The sequence below is a fragment of the Neophocaena asiaeorientalis genome, unplaced genomic scaffold (assembly GCF_003031525.2).
Source record: "Neophocaena asiaeorientalis asiaeorientalis breed wild unplaced genomic scaffold, Neophocaena_asiaeorientalis_V1.1 scaffold388, whole genome shotgun sequence".
In the NCBI taxonomy this organism is placed as follows: Eukaryota; Metazoa; Chordata; class Mammalia; order Artiodactyla; family Phocoenidae; genus Neophocaena; species Neophocaena asiaeorientalis.
In genome coordinates, this window is record NW_020172738.1 from 4,391,805 (window position 1) to 4,411,739 (window position 19,935).

General features: G+C 38.7%; 1 protein-coding gene across 5 annotated transcripts in view; it reads right to left on the reverse strand.

Annotated features, from left to right (window-relative positions):
• AGFG1 (ArfGAP with FG repeats 1) overlaps window positions 1–19,929 on the reverse strand; it is a 70,615-nt gene extending 50,686 nt beyond the window's left edge. For all 5 annotated transcript variants that reach the window (XM_024740554.1, XM_024740553.1, XM_024740552.1 and 2 more), the window contains exons 1-2: window positions 19,694–19,929; window positions 1,156–1,249 (exon numbers count right to left, since the gene is read on the reverse strand). In XM_024740554.1, the coding sequence (XP_024596322.1) occupies window positions 1,156–1,249; window positions 19,694–19,860 (261 nt within the window). In that variant the 5' untranslated portion in view covers window positions 19,861–19,929. The remainder of the gene's footprint in view (window positions 1–1,155; window positions 1,250–19,693) is intronic.
• Between the last annotated feature and the right edge of the window lie 6 nt (window positions 19,930–19,935).

The following is a 19,935-nucleotide window of genomic DNA, read 5'->3' on the forward strand; positions in this document are numbered from 1 at the left end:
TCTGCCCTTTATCTTGCTTTAGATTTTCCTGTAATGTACCTACATCAGTCTGGAACTTGATTACTCAAGATAATTTTTTATCGGCAAAGTCTGGAAACTTCAAAGTGTGTGCTCAATTCTCTAAATCATGTATTTAAAAATATTTCATAATCTTAAATTTATACTTCTTTACTACTTTAGAACCATATACACACATGAATCACAAGTAGACAAGCAAGTTTAAGAGGCTACTATCAAAGTGTTAGGGAAAAAAGAGGCAGAGTACAAAACGCTTGCATATATCTTCTGAGGGTGAAAAAGAAGATTGAAATTAATAAAATCTTAAGACTTAAATTCTTTTCTGTGTCATATCAAAAACATGCAAAAATAAAAGCCCCAAAAAACATGCAACCACTGTAGTACAACTAAAGTAATATTTCCTTTCTAGGAAGTGATTAAAGTGTCTATTAAATAATAATGGCTATTACTGATCAATTGGGTTGACTGGCTCATCCTTGCCCCAAGATTATAAAACATGCTTGCTTTTGCTGTTAATTTTAGTTGTTTTTTTTAAATAGTAGACCACCACTTTTACTAAGAAAGCAAACAGAATGGAATTCCTGAAAGCCCATTAAAGCAGAGTAGAAAGAAAAGGCTCCCCTGCTAATCTTTACTGAGTTCCTCATGACGCTAGGCTGCCCCCTCAGAACTACTAACCTCCTCCCTACTGAGCACTTCTCAATATTAAACGTCACATACATCTAAAGTTAAAAACGTAAAAAGCAAAGAGGGGTCCTCAAGTGAAAGCTGATCACACAACAGCCTAACGAAAGTTTACTACAATACCATAATGTTAATTCCCTTTCTCCCTCTCTTATTTTGTCTTTTAAAGCAAAAACTAACAGTTACTCCAATACTAGATGTCCTCCAAAAATGCCTTTTATATTCAATACTGACAAAGTTTACACACAGGTTTCATCTCAGGTTTAAGGTAAAATATTTATGTAGTAGACATTAATTCTAAACACATTATTAAATAAGTACTTTCTACAACATCTGAATATAGAATACAAAAATAACTTTTTAGACAGTGAAAATTCACCATTCTAAGCAACTTATTAAATCTTATTAAAATGACTACCAACAAAAAAGTTGAAAATTGTAAAAAATACTTACTTCATTTCCATGTTTTTGAAGGAATTCAATTTCCTGTTGTGTGAATGTTGTCATGGAGATGGATTTCACCCTGTGTGGTGGATTTAACCCTCGCCTGAAAGATAAAATATTTTACAGATTTACTATTACAAACTACAGTATTTTTAAAATTATGTATCAGATAATTCAAAACATTTTTAATTAGCACATTTAAACTTGGAACAGTGTTTTCATTCCATAAACTACAAATATTTAAAAGTTATCTTAAACTATTAATCCCCACAATAGTTATGTCAATGTAAATTTAGTCAGACCCACACTAAATAATATATTTAAAGATAAATTCAAGTAACCACCTAGTTAGAAGCAAACAGTACCTGTAACACATGAGCTTCTTGGAAACACAAATATTGCTTTAGTGTATGTCTGATGGAAGGAGAATAATACATATATGAGGGGCTCAATGGTAAAGAATTCAAAGTTATTATTTAAATATTTTCATATTTCCTAAGAAAGTGACAATGATATGTCAGGTTTGGACGTTATCTGTTTCACATTTCGAAGTGGAGAAATGTTAAGTTAGGTTTTGTTGTTTTGCTTTAAGTTCTACACTAATAAATTCCTTTCCTTCCAGCTCTTGGTAAGTTATAAAATACAGTTATGAAGATTGCACAGGAGGAGAAACTGAACACAGCAATTTCATCCTAGTAAAACTTCCAAACTTAACTACGAAGAAACAACTACCATATGAATTACTTTCAAGTACCTTTACAACTAGCAATCACAAATTAAGGCTTTAACGATATCATCTAAATTTCCAAAAGTGAAAATTTAGCAAATCATTATTATTCCTTTAAAGCAGGACATTTTGTTTTCCAATTCATCTGTATTATGAGAATAAGACTAAATTCATCATATTCACAGCTTATTCATTTATGATATTTATCCTAACAAGTCCTATCTTGTTCCAAAACAATTTGAAAAGGAATTAACTTATTATTGTTCTCTCAGATTCCTCTGCTCCCTCCCTCACAGTTAGCAACCTTGTCTCTCCTTATTCCCTAATACTGCCTCTACCCTTGTTCCAGCCAACCCTCTACCCTTCCATCTCCCTTATAGTATCCTTTCAATAAAAAAAGCAAAGGAATAACTTTCTAACAAGGAAATGTCAAACACTGCTACAAGGGTGTATGTTTGAATAAGGAAGTTTGGAGCAATGAATTATATCCCTGTACTTCTCAAATCATCAAATGAGGGAACCCCTGACTCCTAAAGTTACATACAGATGTAATCTCATGAAAGCACTGCACTGTATAGCTTACTCTCTCATACATCTCAACGCCCTACCATACCACAATGTCCATTTTTGCATAAAGAAGGTATTCATATTACTTAAATAAGTGAACAAATTTTCTCACTTATGAAACAAACAAAACCATAACATACTCATAACCAAAATATGACAGGACATTTTCCCACTTAACAAGAAGACCTATTACAGAGCTTCTTTAAATGCACTCTCTCAGTGCACTTAAAATAAGATTCAATTTACAAAACTGGTAGACACAATTTTGCAAGGTCAGCAGATTACTTACATAAATTGAGTAACTCCAAGGAAATTTTACATTTGTTCATATTGGTTTCTCTAATTACTCTTTTATATTCCATTAATTCTGGTAGATTAACTGTATCTTCAGTGCAAAAATTTTTCCTTTTTTAGCTTCCAAAAGCTTTGTACGTGGATATAACATGACTATAAAATAGTTTGGTAAAAAAATAGAAGGCTGACTCTATCAATTTCTTAAGAAGAATGCAGACTGATGAGGCTGTAGTAAAAAATGTAGTCTCATACACTGATGACAGTAGGATAAATTCACCAACCTGTGAATAACCTTATTCATGCGTTTTGACCCAGTAATAACCTTTTAGGAATCTATTCTAAAGAAGGAATCTGAAACTTAACTATGTACAAGATGTTCATCAAACATCACTCATACTAAAAAAAAAAAAAAAAACAAACCTTCTTTATCAAAGGGCAAGTGATTAAGCGACAAAACTGTACAACTATGCATACTTATGCTTGGTTTTAAGATGAAAATTATATAGTATTCTCAAAGCTATATTAAAAATATCTGCAAAGAAAACAAACTAAATACCCCAAAATGTTAACAGTCTTTGCTTATAGATTATGGAACTGAATGATTTTTTTTCTATTTATAATTTTCTATTCTCTCCAAGTTTTCCAGAATGAAAACTTGTTACTTATTCTGTAACAGAAAAAAAAGAAACTGCAAGAAATAATAAACAATTCAATTAACTAGTAGTAGTCAAAAAATTTGGACTTTTAGTCCTGGCTTTATGGATGTGAATGTCTGTGCTGAAGAATTACAGAAAGTAAATGAGAAAACAGTTAAGGCTTTCTTTCAGTTTTTCTAAAAAACCTGGAAAACTTTCCTCCCAAATATAGCCACCAGCATCAACAATTTATCTTTACCTCATTTCTCTAAATCAGGCACTACCGACATATTAGGCAAGAGAATTCTTTACCATGAGGGGACTGTCCTGTGCACTGTAGGAGGTAGGGCAGCATCCCTGGCCTCTACCCACTAAATGCCAGAAGCATGCCCAACCCAGTAGGAATAATGAAAAATGTTTCAAGATACTGATAAATGTCCCTCAGGGGTGTGGGGTGGGACAGCAGAGTCCTTCTACTTGAGAACCACTGCTCTAAATATACCAAATATGTTAACTACCAAGTGAAGAAAGAAGCAGAATTCCTTTGGATCACTACTGAGATATAAATTCTACCTAGGTTCAATCTTCTACAGAACATTCTACACATTTACCTCATATACAACAAAACACTTAAAATTTCCCATAAATTTACTATTTCCCGAATAGCAGAAAATAGAAACCCTTAGAAGAGATTAAGGAAAGTGTCCACAAAAAGTAACCATATGATGTCAAGCACACTTATACAAATTGGTAGGCAAAATATAATTTAATAAGACAGAAGGAAATTAATATTTTTAAAGTAACCTAGATTGCCACTTTGCATATCTAATCTCATTAATTTCTACTTACAATAGTATAGCAGACTAGATATCTTGAAAGGTTCCTCTGCTAAAATATGACACCCCATAAATTATTTTAAAAAATTAAAAAAACCTAATTGTTAACATTTCTAGAAAGTAAGGGGGCTCTCAAAGAATCCCCCCTTCCCAAAAGAAAAAAAAAGAGTGAGCTGAAACCAGAAGAGTGGCCCATGTGATACAAAAAATTCAGTGTTGCTCAGAAGGCAAATACCAACAATAACTAAGACAAGATGAGAGGTAAACCTGAGATATCCCTGTTAAACCCAAGACCCTGGATGGAGAATTAAGTAGCTTCAGGGTGGTAGTATCCCTAGATCACAGGAGAAGAATATACAAATCCTCTCAAGAGAAATGCATTTCTGGGCTTCCCTGGTGGCGCAGTGGTTGAGAGTCCGCCTGCTGATACAGGGGACACGGGTTCGTGCCCTGGTCCGGGAAGATCCCACATGCCACTGAGCAGCTAGGCCCGTACAGAGCCTGCGCGTCTGGAGCCTGTGCTCCGCATCGGGAGAGGCCACAACAGTGAGAGGCCCGCGTACCGCCAAAAAAAAAAAAAAAAAAAAAAAAAGAGAAATGCATTTCTAATTTATAAATTATGCTATCAGGATTTGAAAATATTAATTTCAATAAAAGATGAGATTATAATAAAAATCATCACACAACAAAAAAACAAATCACTGAGCCTGAGTCAGTAGAAACAAAAGCTTTATGCCACCTCTTCCCAAGACTTTAGCCATTGGATTTATCAAATACAAAATACAAAGTAAATATAGCATATAGGAAATGTTAAAACAAACAAAAGATGGAATAAAAATGAACAGGAAATTGTGTAATTATCAGAATAACAGTTAAATTTAAAAGTCAGAACTTTCGGAAATGAAAAATTATAAATGTGGAAATTAAAAATTCAACAAATTAGTTAAAGAGCAGATAAGACATACCAAAAGAGAGATTTGGTGAATTAGAAAACAGAAATAAGAAATAACCCAGAAGGCAGCACAGATACTTAAGGAGACGGAAAAAAGCGAGTGTTTTTAGAAAAGGAAAAAAAACAGGGGTGGGGGGGCTATTCTTGCTTTTGAGAGACAGAATTGAAAGAATGAAGGAGAGGCAATATTTGAAGAGCTAACGGCTGAGATTTTTTAAAATCCAATGAAAGTCATGCGTCTACAGATATAGGAAGCACAGCTTATCAAAATCAGGACAAATAAAATTCATACTTAGAAACATTTGGATGAAACTTCAAAGATAAACAGAATATCTTAAAAGCACTCAGGGGCTTCCCTGGTGGCACAGTAGTTGAGAGTCTGCCTGCCGATGCAGGGGACAGGGGTTCGTGCCCCGGTCCAGGAGGATCCCATATGCCGCAGAGCGGCTGGGCCCGTGAGCCATGGCCACTGAGCCTGAGCGTCCGGAGCCTGTGCTCTGCAACGGGAGAGGCCACAACAGTGAGAAGCCCGCGTACCCCTCCCCCCCCAAAACAAAAAGCACTCAGAAAGAAAAGACAAAGGAAACAAAATCTGACTGAAAGACTTTTCAATGGAAACCAGAAAATAGTGGAATATTATCTTTAAGTAGTTAAAAAAAAAGTTGTTAACTCAGCAAAAATATCTTTGAAGTCTAAGATCAAAATGACATTTCCAGATAAACAAAAACCAGAGTCTACCCCCAGGAGATCTTCACTAAAGAAACATACAGCTGGCTCTCTGCGTCCCTGGGTTCTACATCCAGGAATTCAACCAACTGCAGATCAGAAACACTGGGGAAAAAAAATTCCAGAAAGTTCCAAAAAGCAAAGTTGGAATTTGCCATGTGCCCAGCAACTATTTACACAGTATTCACATTGTATTTACACCTATTTACATAGCATTTACATTGTACTTATGACCATTTACATAGCGTTTACATTTTATTAGGTATTATAAGTAATTAGAGATGATTTAAAGTAAACAGGAGGATGTGTATAGGTCATATGCATCTTACATAAGGGACTTGAGCGTCATCAGATTTTGGGATCCGTGGGACATCCTGGAACCAATCCCCCAAGGATACTAGCGGATGACTGTATACACTTTAAGAAAAAAAATAACCCCAAGAAGGTCATGCGATGCAAAGGGGTGAGCAAAAAAACTGGGAAACACATTGGCAAATCTAAACAAATAGCATCTGATTTCAAAATACCCTATGTATGGTGGAGGGGAAGGGGCAAATTTAACATTTTACCAAAAATAGCACTTAAGTGAGAGTACTCTGTATTTTTAAAGACTTTGTATTATTAGGGGAAGGTTAAAATACTGATTAACTCTAGAATGTTAGGATGGATAATAAAGTTTCAACAGTGACCATAAAATAACATAGAATTTACAGCTTCCTAACCAGTATAAAGGGGAAATCAAATCAAAACAACCAAAAACACTGTCTTTTTTTAAAAAAAAATTAAACATACACTTACCATAAGACCTAACAATTCCACTCCTAGGTATTTACCCAGGTGAAATGAAAACTTGTGTTCACCAAAAAATCTGTATATAAATAACTGTATGAAACAACTGGGTTGTTTCACAGGTAACAAAAACTGGAAAAACCCAAGTGTCCCTCAAATGAGGAATGGGTAAACTCCCAAGCAATGAAATACTACTCAGCAATAAGGAGAAATGGACTACTAGAATATGTATTGGGTGGGCCAAAAAGTGCCTTCGGTTTTTTAAGTAAAAATAAAAGACACATTTTTCATTTTCACCAAGAACTTTGTTGAACAACGTATTCACCCTTTTGTTCCACTACCTTCTGCCATTTTTCAGGCAACTTCATCATTCCATCTTCCCAAAACTCTTTATCTTTTTGAGCAAAGAACTAACTGTTCCAGGTGCCTTTTACAGTCTTCCAGGGAATTGACATTTTTTCCATTAGAGAATTTTGTAAAGACCGAAATAAATGGAAATCCGAAGGTGCAATGTCTGCTGAGTACGATGGATGAATCAGAACTTCACAGCCAGGACTTCCCTGGTGGCGTAGTGGTTGAGAGTCCGCCTGCTGATGCAGGGGACACGGGTTCATGCTCCACTCCGGGAAGATCCCACATGCCACGGAGCGGCTGGGCCCGTGAGCCATGGCCGCTGAGTCTGCACGTCCAGAGCCTGTGCTCCACAACGGGAGAGGCCACAACAGTGAGAGGCCCGCGTACCGCATAAATAAATAAATAAATAAAAATTAAAATAAGAACTTCCCAGCCAAGCTGTAACAGTTTTTGCGTGGTCATCAAAGAAACATGCAGTCTTGTGTTATCCTGATGAAAGATTACGCGTTTTCTGTTGACTAATTCTGGACCCTTTTTGTCGAGTGCCGCTTCAGTTGGTCTAACTGGGAGCAGTACTTGTTGGATTTAACCGTTTGGCTTTCCAGAAGGAGCTCATAATAGTGGACTCCCTTCCAATCCCACCATATACACAAAGTCACCTTCTCTGGAATGAAGACCAGCCTTTGGTGTGGTTGGTGGTGGTTCATTTCGCTTGCCCCACGATCTCTTCCATTTCACATTGTTGTACAGTATCCAATTTTCATCACCAGTCACAGTGTGTTTTAAAAACGGAATGTTTTCATTACGTTTCAGTAGAAAATCGCATGCGGAAATATGGTCAAGAAGGTTTTTTTCACTTAACTTGTGTGCAACCAAAACATCAAAGTGATTCACGTAACCAACCTGGTGCATATGATTTTCAACACTTGTGTGGATATTTTGAGTATGTCAGCCATCTCCTGCGTGGTATAACATCAACTGTTCTCAATTATTGTTCTGATTTGATCACTATCAACTTCAACTGGTCTACCTGGCCATGGAGCATTGTCCAATAGAGAAATCTCCAGCACGAAACTCTGCAAACCACTTCTGACACGTTCAATCAGTCACAGCACCTACTCCATACACTGCACAAATCTTTCTGTGTGTTTCAGCTGTATTTTTACCATTCTTGAAATAATAAAACATAATATACCGAAAATGTTGTTTTTCTTCCATTTTCAATATTAAAATGGCCAATTTTGATAAGTCTTTTTAAATGCATGCTGATATGACAGCTGCCACATACAATCTAACAAAATTGTTTCAAATGAAGTTAAAGACAACTAAGTGCTACTAGAGCCATCTTACAGAAAAAACGGAACAAACCTTTTGGCCCATCCAATAACAACTAACCTGAATTAATCTTAAAAGTATTATGCTGAGTGAAGAAGGTAATCTAAAAAGGTTATATACTGTATAAATGACATTCTCAGAAAGAAAAACTATAGTTGTTGGAGAATGGATCAGTAGAGGCCAGGGGTTAAGGAAAGACAAGGGTTAGAGAGTCTTGAGGGGTAACTGAACAGGTCCATTCCATGTTCTGATTGTGGTGGTAGTTACATGAATCTATACAGATGTTAAGACTCCTAAAATTACACAACAAAAAAGTTGGTTTTAATGTATGTCAACTTAAGAGTCCATGTTACTATCTATAGAAACCACAATTTTTACAAACTAAATTTTTTTCATCGGCAGACTACCTTCTCCATCTACCAAATTTGATCACTTGAATGAAATCCTCAATCAAATCTGAATTACTCATTTATTTAGTTATTTTCAAGATATATTCCTGGAAGCTGCTGCCACTTCCCCTTTTCTGCTAAGCCAAGTTTAGCTATCATGTGAATCCACTGTTTATAAAACACTTTACTGTAATGACATTAGTCATAACTATTGGATGAAAGTGTTAGGCAAGTAAACCACATCATTTTTACACTGCCAATATTGAAGTACCACCCATTCTGGATCCTAAAATACACGTTTTAAGTCTCCAGTTTAGTACAAAAGAAATTTTTTTAATGACTCATTTAATAACAGCAGTATTAATATTTTGAAAGCATGTTTGTCACTTAATTGGTTTCAAGAAGTTCCAAAGTCATCTACTGGTGGAGCCCAACATGCTTCTGCAGTATAATTAAGTCATATGCAGATTCCCAGGAGTTTTAGTTTTAACGACCACCATTCAGGTATGACTGCAACCAGATGGTGTGACTCATTCCATATGTCCATCAGTATGCTACTCTTAACTACGCAGCAAACAATCTTCCAAATAGCCATTTGTCAACTCAAATTACAATGTGTGCTAGATGAATAAGTAAGAAAGCTTATTTAGCTAGTTTTATTAATTGTTTTTCTCCTGCTGGGGGAAAAGCTGGTTAAAATATTTTACTAGGCTGTGGAAATTTAGGTGGTTGTTAATGTTGGCATAAAGTAATAAAGCTAATCTGGCATTTAAATCTATTCCAATCTTAGTTATTTAGTAAAACTATTATATACAATGTTTCATATTATAAAAATTATACATTTAAGGGCTTCCCTGGTGGCACAGTGGTTGAGAGTCCGCCTGCCGATGCAGGGGACACGGGTTCGTGCCCTGGTCCGGGAGGACCCCACGTGAAGCGGAGCGGCTGGGCCCGTGAGCCATGGCTGCTGAGCCTGCACGTCTGGAGCCTGTGCTCCGCAACGGGAGAGGCCACAGCAGTGAGAGGTCCGCGTACCGCAAAAAATTAAAAATTAAAAAATTAATAAATAAATTATACATTTAAAATCTACAACAAATGGAAGATGCCTTTAACAGGTTATCAAAAATCTACAGACTTTTGATACCAAGATATGCATGTATTAGATAGTCCAGAATGTTAGTTTATCCAGAACACAACTTTAAAACACTGAAAATACACACACACACACACACACACACACACACGCACGGTGCAAACTATGATTGTTATTTTGGGTTTTTGTTTTTGAAAGCCAGAAACACTACACTCACTGTAAGGTCCTTGTAACATTTAGGGCAAGCACCTAAAAAATAACACCCAAGTAACAATTTAAACCTAATTAAGGTATTCTTGCTAAAAGTGGACAAAACCCAAGAATGTCTTTACTACCTCGCTAAACTCTACTGAAATGATAGCAAAGGAATAAAAAAGCATTAACCCACAAAGAGAAGAACAGAGAACAAAGAAGGAACCCAAAGGCATACCAAAATCTAGAAAATTACCAGCAGTAACTGACTGTGCAGACTAAAGAAAGCCAAAACAGATGCTCCTGTAGAGGTGGGAGAAGCCAACTAAAGATGATTCCCACCACAGAACCCCTGCAAGATTCATGAAAGGAATCAAGCCACAAGTTGGGGGATTTACATAGGGTCAAAAATAGATTCCCAGTTTCCCTACTTCCATAAGACTACCCCTAAGAAGTCCTAGGCAGAAGTCTGAAGGAAAATCTGATCTGGAGAGGCTATTCCAAATAGGCTCTGGACTCAGGCACAGCTGAGGATCGCTACTGGGTACTATGCTAGGAAATGGAAGCTTATCTGAGACTCTACACACTGAATGATAATAGGTTCTATGCCCCCAGTTCCCTCCCTCAACTTGTGCCTAGAAGAATGACAGCCAGGTTTTTTTTTTATTCCCCAGTAAGAAGACTGGAGAAAAAATATCTATAAACTAGCCAAGCGTAAGTTTCCAATCCAACAAGTCCAAAATAAAGCCTAAAACATTGAACAAAAAGACCTATACCAAAATACTTCAGGGGCTTCCCTGGTGGCTCAGGGGTCGAGAGTCCGCCTGCCGATACAGGGGACATGGGTTCATGCCCCGGTCCGGGAAGATCCCACATGCCGTGGAGCGCCTGGGCCCGTGAGCCATGGCGGCTGAGCCTGCGCGTCCAGAGCCTGTGCTCCACAACAGGACAGGCCACAACGGTGAGAGGCCCGCGTACCGCAAAAAAAAAAAAAAAAAAAAAAAAAACTTCAATATAGGTTCAGAATAGTAGGGATAAAAAGATCATATATACTCTCAAAGAGAGAGTGGAAAACAGGGCACAAAGAATGAGTAATAAGAATAGAATCAAACTTCTCAATAGCAGTACTGAAGGATTAAAGACAATTAAGCGGGACTTCCCTGGTAAGAGCAGTGGTTAAGAATCCACCTGCTGATGCAGGGGACACAGGTTCGAGCCCTGGTCCGGGAAGATCCCACATGCCGCGGAGCAACTAAGCCCGTGAGCCTCAACTACTGAGCCTGCGTGCTAGAGCCCATGCTCCACAACAAGAGAAACCACTACAATGAGAAGCCTGCGCACCGCAACAAAGACCCAACGCAGCCAAAAATTAATTAATTAATTAAAGACAATTAAGCAATGCCTTAAAAATTCCAAGGGTAAAGTATTTTCACCTTTGTGAATGTGAGGGCAGAATAAAACACTTTCAGCCATGTAGCTCTCAAAAATGCTCTCCCATTAACCTTGAATCAGGAGGCTAATGGAAATGCGGGGGTCCTGGAAAAAGAGGTTGCAACACAGGTTAGGCATGAAGGGAATTTCCACAATGAAGGCAGGAGAAAGTCCCAGGATGACAGCTGCGGAGCAGGCCTAGAGAGCAGCATTTCCAGACCAGAGGCTGACAGAAGTACCCAGGAAAAAAAGAAGTACCTGACATATCTGGTCATATTGAAAACAGTTATATACCTCAGCCAGAGATAATTTATCTGGGGATATAATAATGATACACACATGGAAAACAATGCAAGTGAAGTAACCTAGACAATTACAAACTTCAGGGGGAAAAGGCTGTACGAGAAAGAAAATGTAGTAGTAATATACTACTGTATGACTCAGCTGAGAACAGTATGTATATAACGCAATAAGGTAAATACTAAATAGTGATTTAACCAAAAATTGTGATGTTATATTGAAGGAGCAGATGCAGAGTATAGGTGGAGAGTGAGAGGAGTGTGAAGAGGGCCAAAGCCTTATCTTCCCTCTTGTATAGTAGAGAAGTCAATAGATAAAAGCAAAAACTGAAAAATCAAAAAAATAGCTGTAAGCATGCTAGCCAGAAATACTAAGGTAAGTTAAGAGGAAAAGAACCAACTGTCCATGGTAATCAGAAACAGAGAAAGGGAAGAGACGACTGCTGCTGCTCGTTATAAGTCTTGGCCTTTTTAAACTATGTGCATATATTCTTTCGATAAAAATTAAAATTCAATTAAAAACGAAACATAAAAAAGAATGGAAAATAAATGGTTCTTTCCCTTCAAAATCAAATTTAACTGACATATGTGTAGGCTGGTTTCTTTGATGAAAGAACATTCCTAGAAAACATGAGGAATTCTTAAAATTTTAAATCCCTCCTATTTCAAAAATGCCAAGTCTCTTTACTAGACACTAGCAATCTTTTTATAGAAGTACCTACTGAGCACAACTGTTCCAAGTTAGAGCCACCAAGATTCACAGAGTAAGAGATAAAGATTAGAAGAGAGAAATGAGGAAGTTTTCACATCTTCCCACATTATTAGTTCTGCTGATTTTCATACTTCTCCCATCAAAGATCTTGCAAAATTTAACCAAAAAGTGGGGGAAGAAAAGAATTTTTAGAATGACACTACAAGGAAAATTCCTCTTCCTTTTCTAAACATGTATGTTTCTCTGTAACTTCCATACCTGGTCTTGTATCTCCCCCTACAGAATAAACCTATTACCTCTTCCACATAAATGCCTTAATTTACCCAAAGACAGTGACTACGTGAACAGCTCCCCACCCTCACTCTCTCGTTTTTTCTTCTTTAAGCTAATAACACTTCTGGTCCCTGCAAATATTCCTCTCATACAGAATTTCAAATCTCCTTATCCTAATCAACTGCCTTACACCATGCTCCAGTTTGTTAATTCATCTCTTAAAATAAGCAACTAGAATAAAAGCAAAGTGTTAACTATGACTTCCCTCCCTCTAAAAAGCAGTTATGGTACCAATCAAAAAGAGACGATGGGGCTTCCCTGGTGGCGCAGTGGTTGAGAGTCTGCCTGCCGATGCAGGGGACACGGGTTCGTGCCCCGATCCGGGAAGATCCCACATGCTGCGGAGCGGCTGGACCCGTGAGCCATGGCCGCTGAGCCTGCGCATCCGGAGCCTGTGCTCCGCAACGGGAGAGGCCACAACGGTGAGAGGCCCGCGTACCGCAAACAAAAAAAAAAAAAAAAAAAGAGACGATGTCTTACTCAGGAGTCTTTGGAAAAATATGTTCTAACTTAAAAACAAACAAAAACTCACTCCCCATACATAGAACAATTCAAATAAGGTTCCTATCCCTCCTATAAGTTAATAAATTTCATTCTCATCATGTCCAATCAGGTGTCTTCAGAGCAACAGCTCTAATGTGTGAGGCTGTAAAGGATGTCACAAGGAACCTATTAACGAAGTACCCAAAGTTATGAATGATTTACTTTTTTAATATACATTAGAAGAACCAAAGGTTTATATTCCTAGATAATCATCGATTTGACCATGTGGATTGGGAAATGCATTACTGAGCGGAGGAAAAAACAGGAAGGGTAATGGCACCTAGTCCTGAATATCTCCACAGAAGCTTCTCAAGAATGTAAGCATTATGCATGTTGCATAGAGAAGACTGAAAATTGTCAGTCTGAGGATTTGCTTATTTTCCAAAGAGTGTACTGAAGTTAGATACAGAGCTTTCTAAAGAGGCAATAAATTTTAAATTGAGGTCCAGAGATCAGCAAGTTCCTTAAAAGAATGTTTTAATTCTTTTTATTTGTAATCCAACTCACAAAATTTTAATATAGATTTAATCTAGATAAACTGTACAACCACTACTTTGAAACTGACTAAAGGTCAAAGTGTTTACAATCACACTGATCCAAATTCACAGACAAATGAGAGAAGAACAGATACGAACTTGATATAAAAATGCCTTGGTAGCAAGTTATAAATGCCTTGGTACCTATGTGCCAAACTCAAAAAAATCAGTATCAGAACCAGTCAGCACCATATCCCATTACTCTCACAATACACAACAACAGTTTCTAAATAAGCCAATGAAAAGACATTTGAACCTAACAAACTATTTAAAGAAAAGCATGACATAACTATAAAACAAAAATGTGTGATACATCCATAAACTACCTGTCCTGCCTCTTAAAATCCAATGAAGTAAAATCCACCATTTAAATCCCTCAAATATAGAATTCACAACAATTTACAGCAAGCATTAAGAGTGTAAGCTACCATTTAAAGTTGTGGAGGGTAACAGTACTTACCTTATATGATTGTTACTAGAATAATGCCTGACACAGAGTGAGCAGTCAGTAATTCTAAATAGTAGTTATTATTATCTTATTTTTCATTTCTTTAATTTTTGTATCCCCAACACATGTACTAGTGCCTGGACTTAATGAATATTTGTTTAAAAAGGGGGAAAAAAAGGAAAAAAAAACCTCTGCCCTTCACAATTGAAAAAGTTATCAGTTTTCCCACTCACACTAAATTGAAGTTGTACTACACTGTCAAAATATCTCACTGAATGTAGCCATGTTAGAGTACAAAAAAAAGTGAAAAGGGAATTAAGGATATAAATCATCGCCAACTGTGAGCTCATGTGGTACTGAATATTATAAACAGAGTTCCAAAAGGGTATTTGATTGCAATCCACTCAAATGTTAATGAGCGTACAAAAACAAATGCCTCTTTTCATCTGTCCAACTTTAAAGTCAAAATTCTTATAAGATTCACCAAAAGACTCAAAATGCACACAAAATTAATAGAGTATAAGTTACTATCTGTCTACATTTATCCTCCTGTGAAATTCCAAGTTTAAATGCACTGTTCACATAAAAGGGCTGGTATTAAGTGGGACACGGTGTTTCTCAAATGTTATTTTTTATTTTTATCTAAACTCTCTCTGAAAAGTTTATGAATCATTTTTAAAGGATAAAACAACTCTCATATTATTTACTGATTATACAAATGCTAAAACTCTCCACAAAATAAATAATTTGGTCTAAAGCTAGTCTTTAACTGTAAGTTCTTTAACATGAAGGTAATATTTTATGTTGGCTGTAATAGAATGCCATTCATAATTCTAAATATTTCTGTAGACAGAAGCAGAAAGAGTGACAAATCAATCTGTTAGAACAACCCCATTCTACCTCAGTGACAGTTTAATACATCTATCTCAAGTCTATTTTAAAGTTTCACAATCGGAATTCAGTTACATATTCTAAATAAGCATCATACAAGCACAAAGTGCAGTCATCTGAAAGAAAAAACAGGAAATAAAAGATCAGCTCTGGGCTTCCCTGGTGGCGCAGGGGTTGAGGGTCCGCCTGCCGATGCAGGGGACACGGGTTCGTGCTCCGGTCCAGGAAGATCCCACATGCCGCGGAGCGGCTGGGCCCGTGAGCCATGGCCGCTGGGCCTGCGGATGGGCCTGCGCATCCGCGGCGGGAGAGGCCACAGCAGTGAGAGGCCCACTTACCGCAAAAAAAAAAAAAAAATAGAGATCAGCTCTGAGTCTAGTAATATTAACAATAAGATACTTGTTCAATTTATTTAAACAAAGACACTGCTAAATATATGATAAATGGCATGTGACTATCCCAAAATTTTAAATTCATGATAGTAGATACCCTTTACTGTGTATCAGCATTTTTTAGGCACATCAAGGTTTCTGACCAGCAGCTACTCAGTCATTCCAAGAATGACTCAGTTCATATATGTACATCCACTGCTTAGCACCATACTCAAAAATAATATATGTTCAATAAATATTCAATGAATTGTACCATTTAATCCTCAGAACAACCTTAAGCTATATATTACCATCTTTTATCACAAATAAAGAAACTGAGGCTGAGGGGATGGGTCCAGGCCGACCTACACAGTGGCCTTAATACTTTGCCCTAAGTCACAAAGCTAGTGGCAGTGTCAAAATCTGACTTCAAAATTCATATTCTTTCAATTATACCATGGCATCTAAATAGCAAAGACATTATTATTAAACTCAATAGTTATATTAATCTTAAAGTATTTTCCTATATTATTGCTTTCCAAAGAAAAAAATCCTCAGGAATTACTGTCCTTTCAATATTTCTGCAGCAGACATTTGATTCAGGATCCACTCTTTCCTTCACAAGGATCCCAGATTTCTGAGTTGGGAACTCTATCTTGGAGATCCTTGTTGTTCCAATAACGTCATGATAGAACGCATCCAATGAGGGCACTGGTTCTACTTAGCCATATGACCTAAGCTAATCCAGACTGAATCACAACTTCTGGAAAAGTTGTAACAATGATATAAATTAAAGCAGTATGTAGCCCCAGGAGCTGGGAGCAGCCATCTCTGGATGAGGGAAATCGAGGCAACATCATTAACCACTGGATAAAGTCTTATTTAAAAACACACAATAAATTCCCCTCATATTTTCAAAGATTTTTTGATGTGGACCACTTTTTAAAGTCTTTATTGAATTTGTTACAATATTGCTTCCGCTTTATGTTTTGGTTTTTTGGCGTGGAGGCATGTGGGATCTTAGCTCCCTGAGCAGCGATCGAACCTGCACCCCCTACACAGGAAGGCGAAGTCTTAACCACTGGACCGCCAGGGAAGTCCCTCCGCTCATATTTTTAAACCAACTTGAGTCAGGTTTTGAGTTACATCTAAAGAATCCAAACTGATAGATTTTTTTATAAAGCTGCTTCTCATTTCAGCATCCTTCACATACTGTTCCCTACTCATGGAATATCCTGTCCCCCTTGTTAATAATGCCCCTCATATATTGGGGAGCTACTGATATTATATATCCCAGGCATCATGTGAGATGTCAAACATACACTATCTCTAATATTGAAAACTAATTTGCATCCCAAATGTATAAGGTAAACCTTATCCTCACCTTTTCATAGATGAGAAACTTCAAAACTCAAAGAGACTGACATTCTCAGTACCACACAGTTAGTAAGTGGAGCCAGGATTCAAAACCAGGTTTATCTAGCTCATAAGTACTTGTTCTTTCAACTACATGAAGCCACCTGCCATGTGGATCTTGTCTTTAAAGGTCTTTGCTCAGGCATCAAATCTTCTGTGAAGCTTTCCCTATTCATTTAGGTATGTCAGGGATAGCTCAAAGCTATGAAACATTACAGTGTATCATAACTATGTTTACATACTTAGAATGCAAGCTCCTTAAGGATAGTGGGATCCAAGTAGGACCAGTGCCTCCCACAGTACAAGACACAAGCCAAGTGAGCAATAAATATTTGCAGAATCACCACTAAACAGAGATATGGAGTCCTATCTGTTACAGATTAAATTCCAATAAAATAAACAATTGTCATGTATAATGAGATATCCTTTCATATATAATGTTTCGGAAATGTGACCTCTAGGAAGGAATTTGTAAATATTTTTCATATTACACATTTGCTGCAACAAAGTAAATTTATACTTGCAAATGGCTACACAGAAATGTCAGAAATCCAGAAGAGTAAATATATACATACTTTCCAAACTAAATACTTTAAATGTATCAAAGGACCTTGTGTTTAGTAAAAACACTGGCATACTTATTATGCACATAATGCAAGTATACTCAAAACAAATTGGACTACTGGCTTCATTTTAAAACCAAAAGTTGCCCACAAACTAAGTCTTTATTTGTAAATGAAAAGAATGAATCAGACTATCTCCTAAATACTACCTAGCTCTAGGATTGTGTTGTACTTCAATAACAACACTATCAACTTCTCAGAGTGCTTTCTTGACTCTACAATCTAAAAGTAACCTCTCCGGCTTCCCTGGTGGCACAGTGGTTAAGAATCCGCCTGCTAATGCAGGAGACACAGGTTCAAGCCCTGGTCTGGGAAGATACTGAGCCCTCTGGCCACAACTACTGAAGCCCGCACGCCTAGAGCCCATGCTCTGCAACAAGAGAAGCCACCGCAGTAAGAAGCCCATGGGTTGCAACTAAGAGTAGACCCTGCTCGCTGCAACTAAAGAAAGACCGCGTGCAGCAACAAAGACCCAACGCAGCCAAAAATAAATTGAAATAAATTTTTTAAATATATATATAAAATAAATGTGACCTCTCAGAGAAGGTCTCTCCTATCATACTATTTTAGTGCATACTTGCCCCTGACATTTTTCTCATTTGATTACTTATTATGTGTTCCCATCTCCTCCACTAGAATGTAAGCACCAAGAGAACAAGGATTTTGCTCTAATCATCAGCACAGTCCAAGGCTTTACAAAGAACCTAGTAGGCACCCAATAAGTGTTTATTGAAGAAATAACAGTCATGGAAGAGTAATAATGCTTCTTTGCCCAACTTAAGAAGAAAACAAAACAAATCGTACTCTACTAGGCATACCTTGCATTTTCCAAGAATGAGTTTTCTCATATATCCATTGCCTCAGTATTACTCTTACAAAGTTTTTTGGGGGAGAAGTGGGTACCAAATTACTTTATTTCAAAGAATGGTACAAGTAAAAGAACTTAAGTAGATATTTGGTGGACCAAAGGTTTTACGAACATTTAGTAACTACCACTTCGTCAATAACTTAGTGAATACAAAATAATTTAGCATATAAAAGCAACTTATTCAGTTCCAAAATCATCCACAAACTCTCCAAAAGAAACCTTCAATCACAGCAACAAAAGTCTTATGAAAACGCAGCTTAATGTAGCAAAGAGGAAGAAGTACAAACCATCCCAGTAATTCAAGACGGTGGTCTCCCTTTTTCTGAAACAACGCTGTCTTTCCATCTCTCCTCATTTCTGTACACAGCCAGAACACTTAGCTATTGACAGAGAAATCTTACAGATACCACCACCCTATTTACAATGACACAGCTCCGAGTCAATTCCTTATTTCCACTAAAACTTCCCCCAAACTCCTCAAGACTCTCTGGACCATAAAGCTAAAGCCCCGCAGCCTCACTTCTGCTTTCTCTGCCTCCCTCTCCCGCAATTAATCTTCTCTAACTTTTCCCTTGGGAATCACATCTCTGCCATCACGACATTTTAATCCCGCTACTATTCCTAAGTGCCAGCTTCCTCCCACTGACCTAGGTACTCTCGACCCGAGGAAAAAAAGCCCAAGCTAAGCGTCCCTGCTCTCTCCCACCCCAGCTTCTCCCCCACCCCCCAACGGCGCCCGGCAGGTGTATTGCTCGGGACCGCCGCGCCCCGGCGGAGAGGCGGGGCACACAAAGGACCCGCACGGCCGTCCCCAGCCTCCTCCCGTCTTTCCCCTGCAGTCCCGTCGGGTCAGCGCCCGGGAGAGCCGAGGCCCGAGGGAGGCGGCGCCGGCTCCGCGGGGACTAGAGATGCTCACGCCGGGTGCCCCCTCCAGACCCCAACCCCGCCCACGCCCCACCCACAAAGGCTGCCCCGGGCCTGGACCCTCGCCCGGCGAAATCGAAAGCGCATCCCCAGCCCGGCGGCCCGGGCCCAGCGCATCCTGGCCCCTGGCCTCGACCGCCCCGCCCCGCGAGCCCGCGCCCCAACCGCCGCCGCCAGCCGGACCCCCAAAGGACCCCCACCCAGCCGCCCGCTCCCCACGCCCGGGGAAGGGCCCCCCGCCCGCCCGGCGGCCCCGCACTCCCAGGCTGCCGGAACAGGAGGGACAGACGAAGGAGCCGACCGTCATGTTCACGTAGGTGGGGCCGCGCTGGTCGCAGTCGAAGCACTTTCGGTTGTGCGGGAGGCCGGTCATGTCCCGCAGCATCTTCAGGTGCTTCTCCTCCTGCTTCCGCTTCGCGCTGGCCGCCATGGCTGCGGCGCCGAGAGAGGAGGCCGGCAGGGCCGGGAGCCGGGCGGCGCTGCGCCGGGGACCCGCGGTCCCACC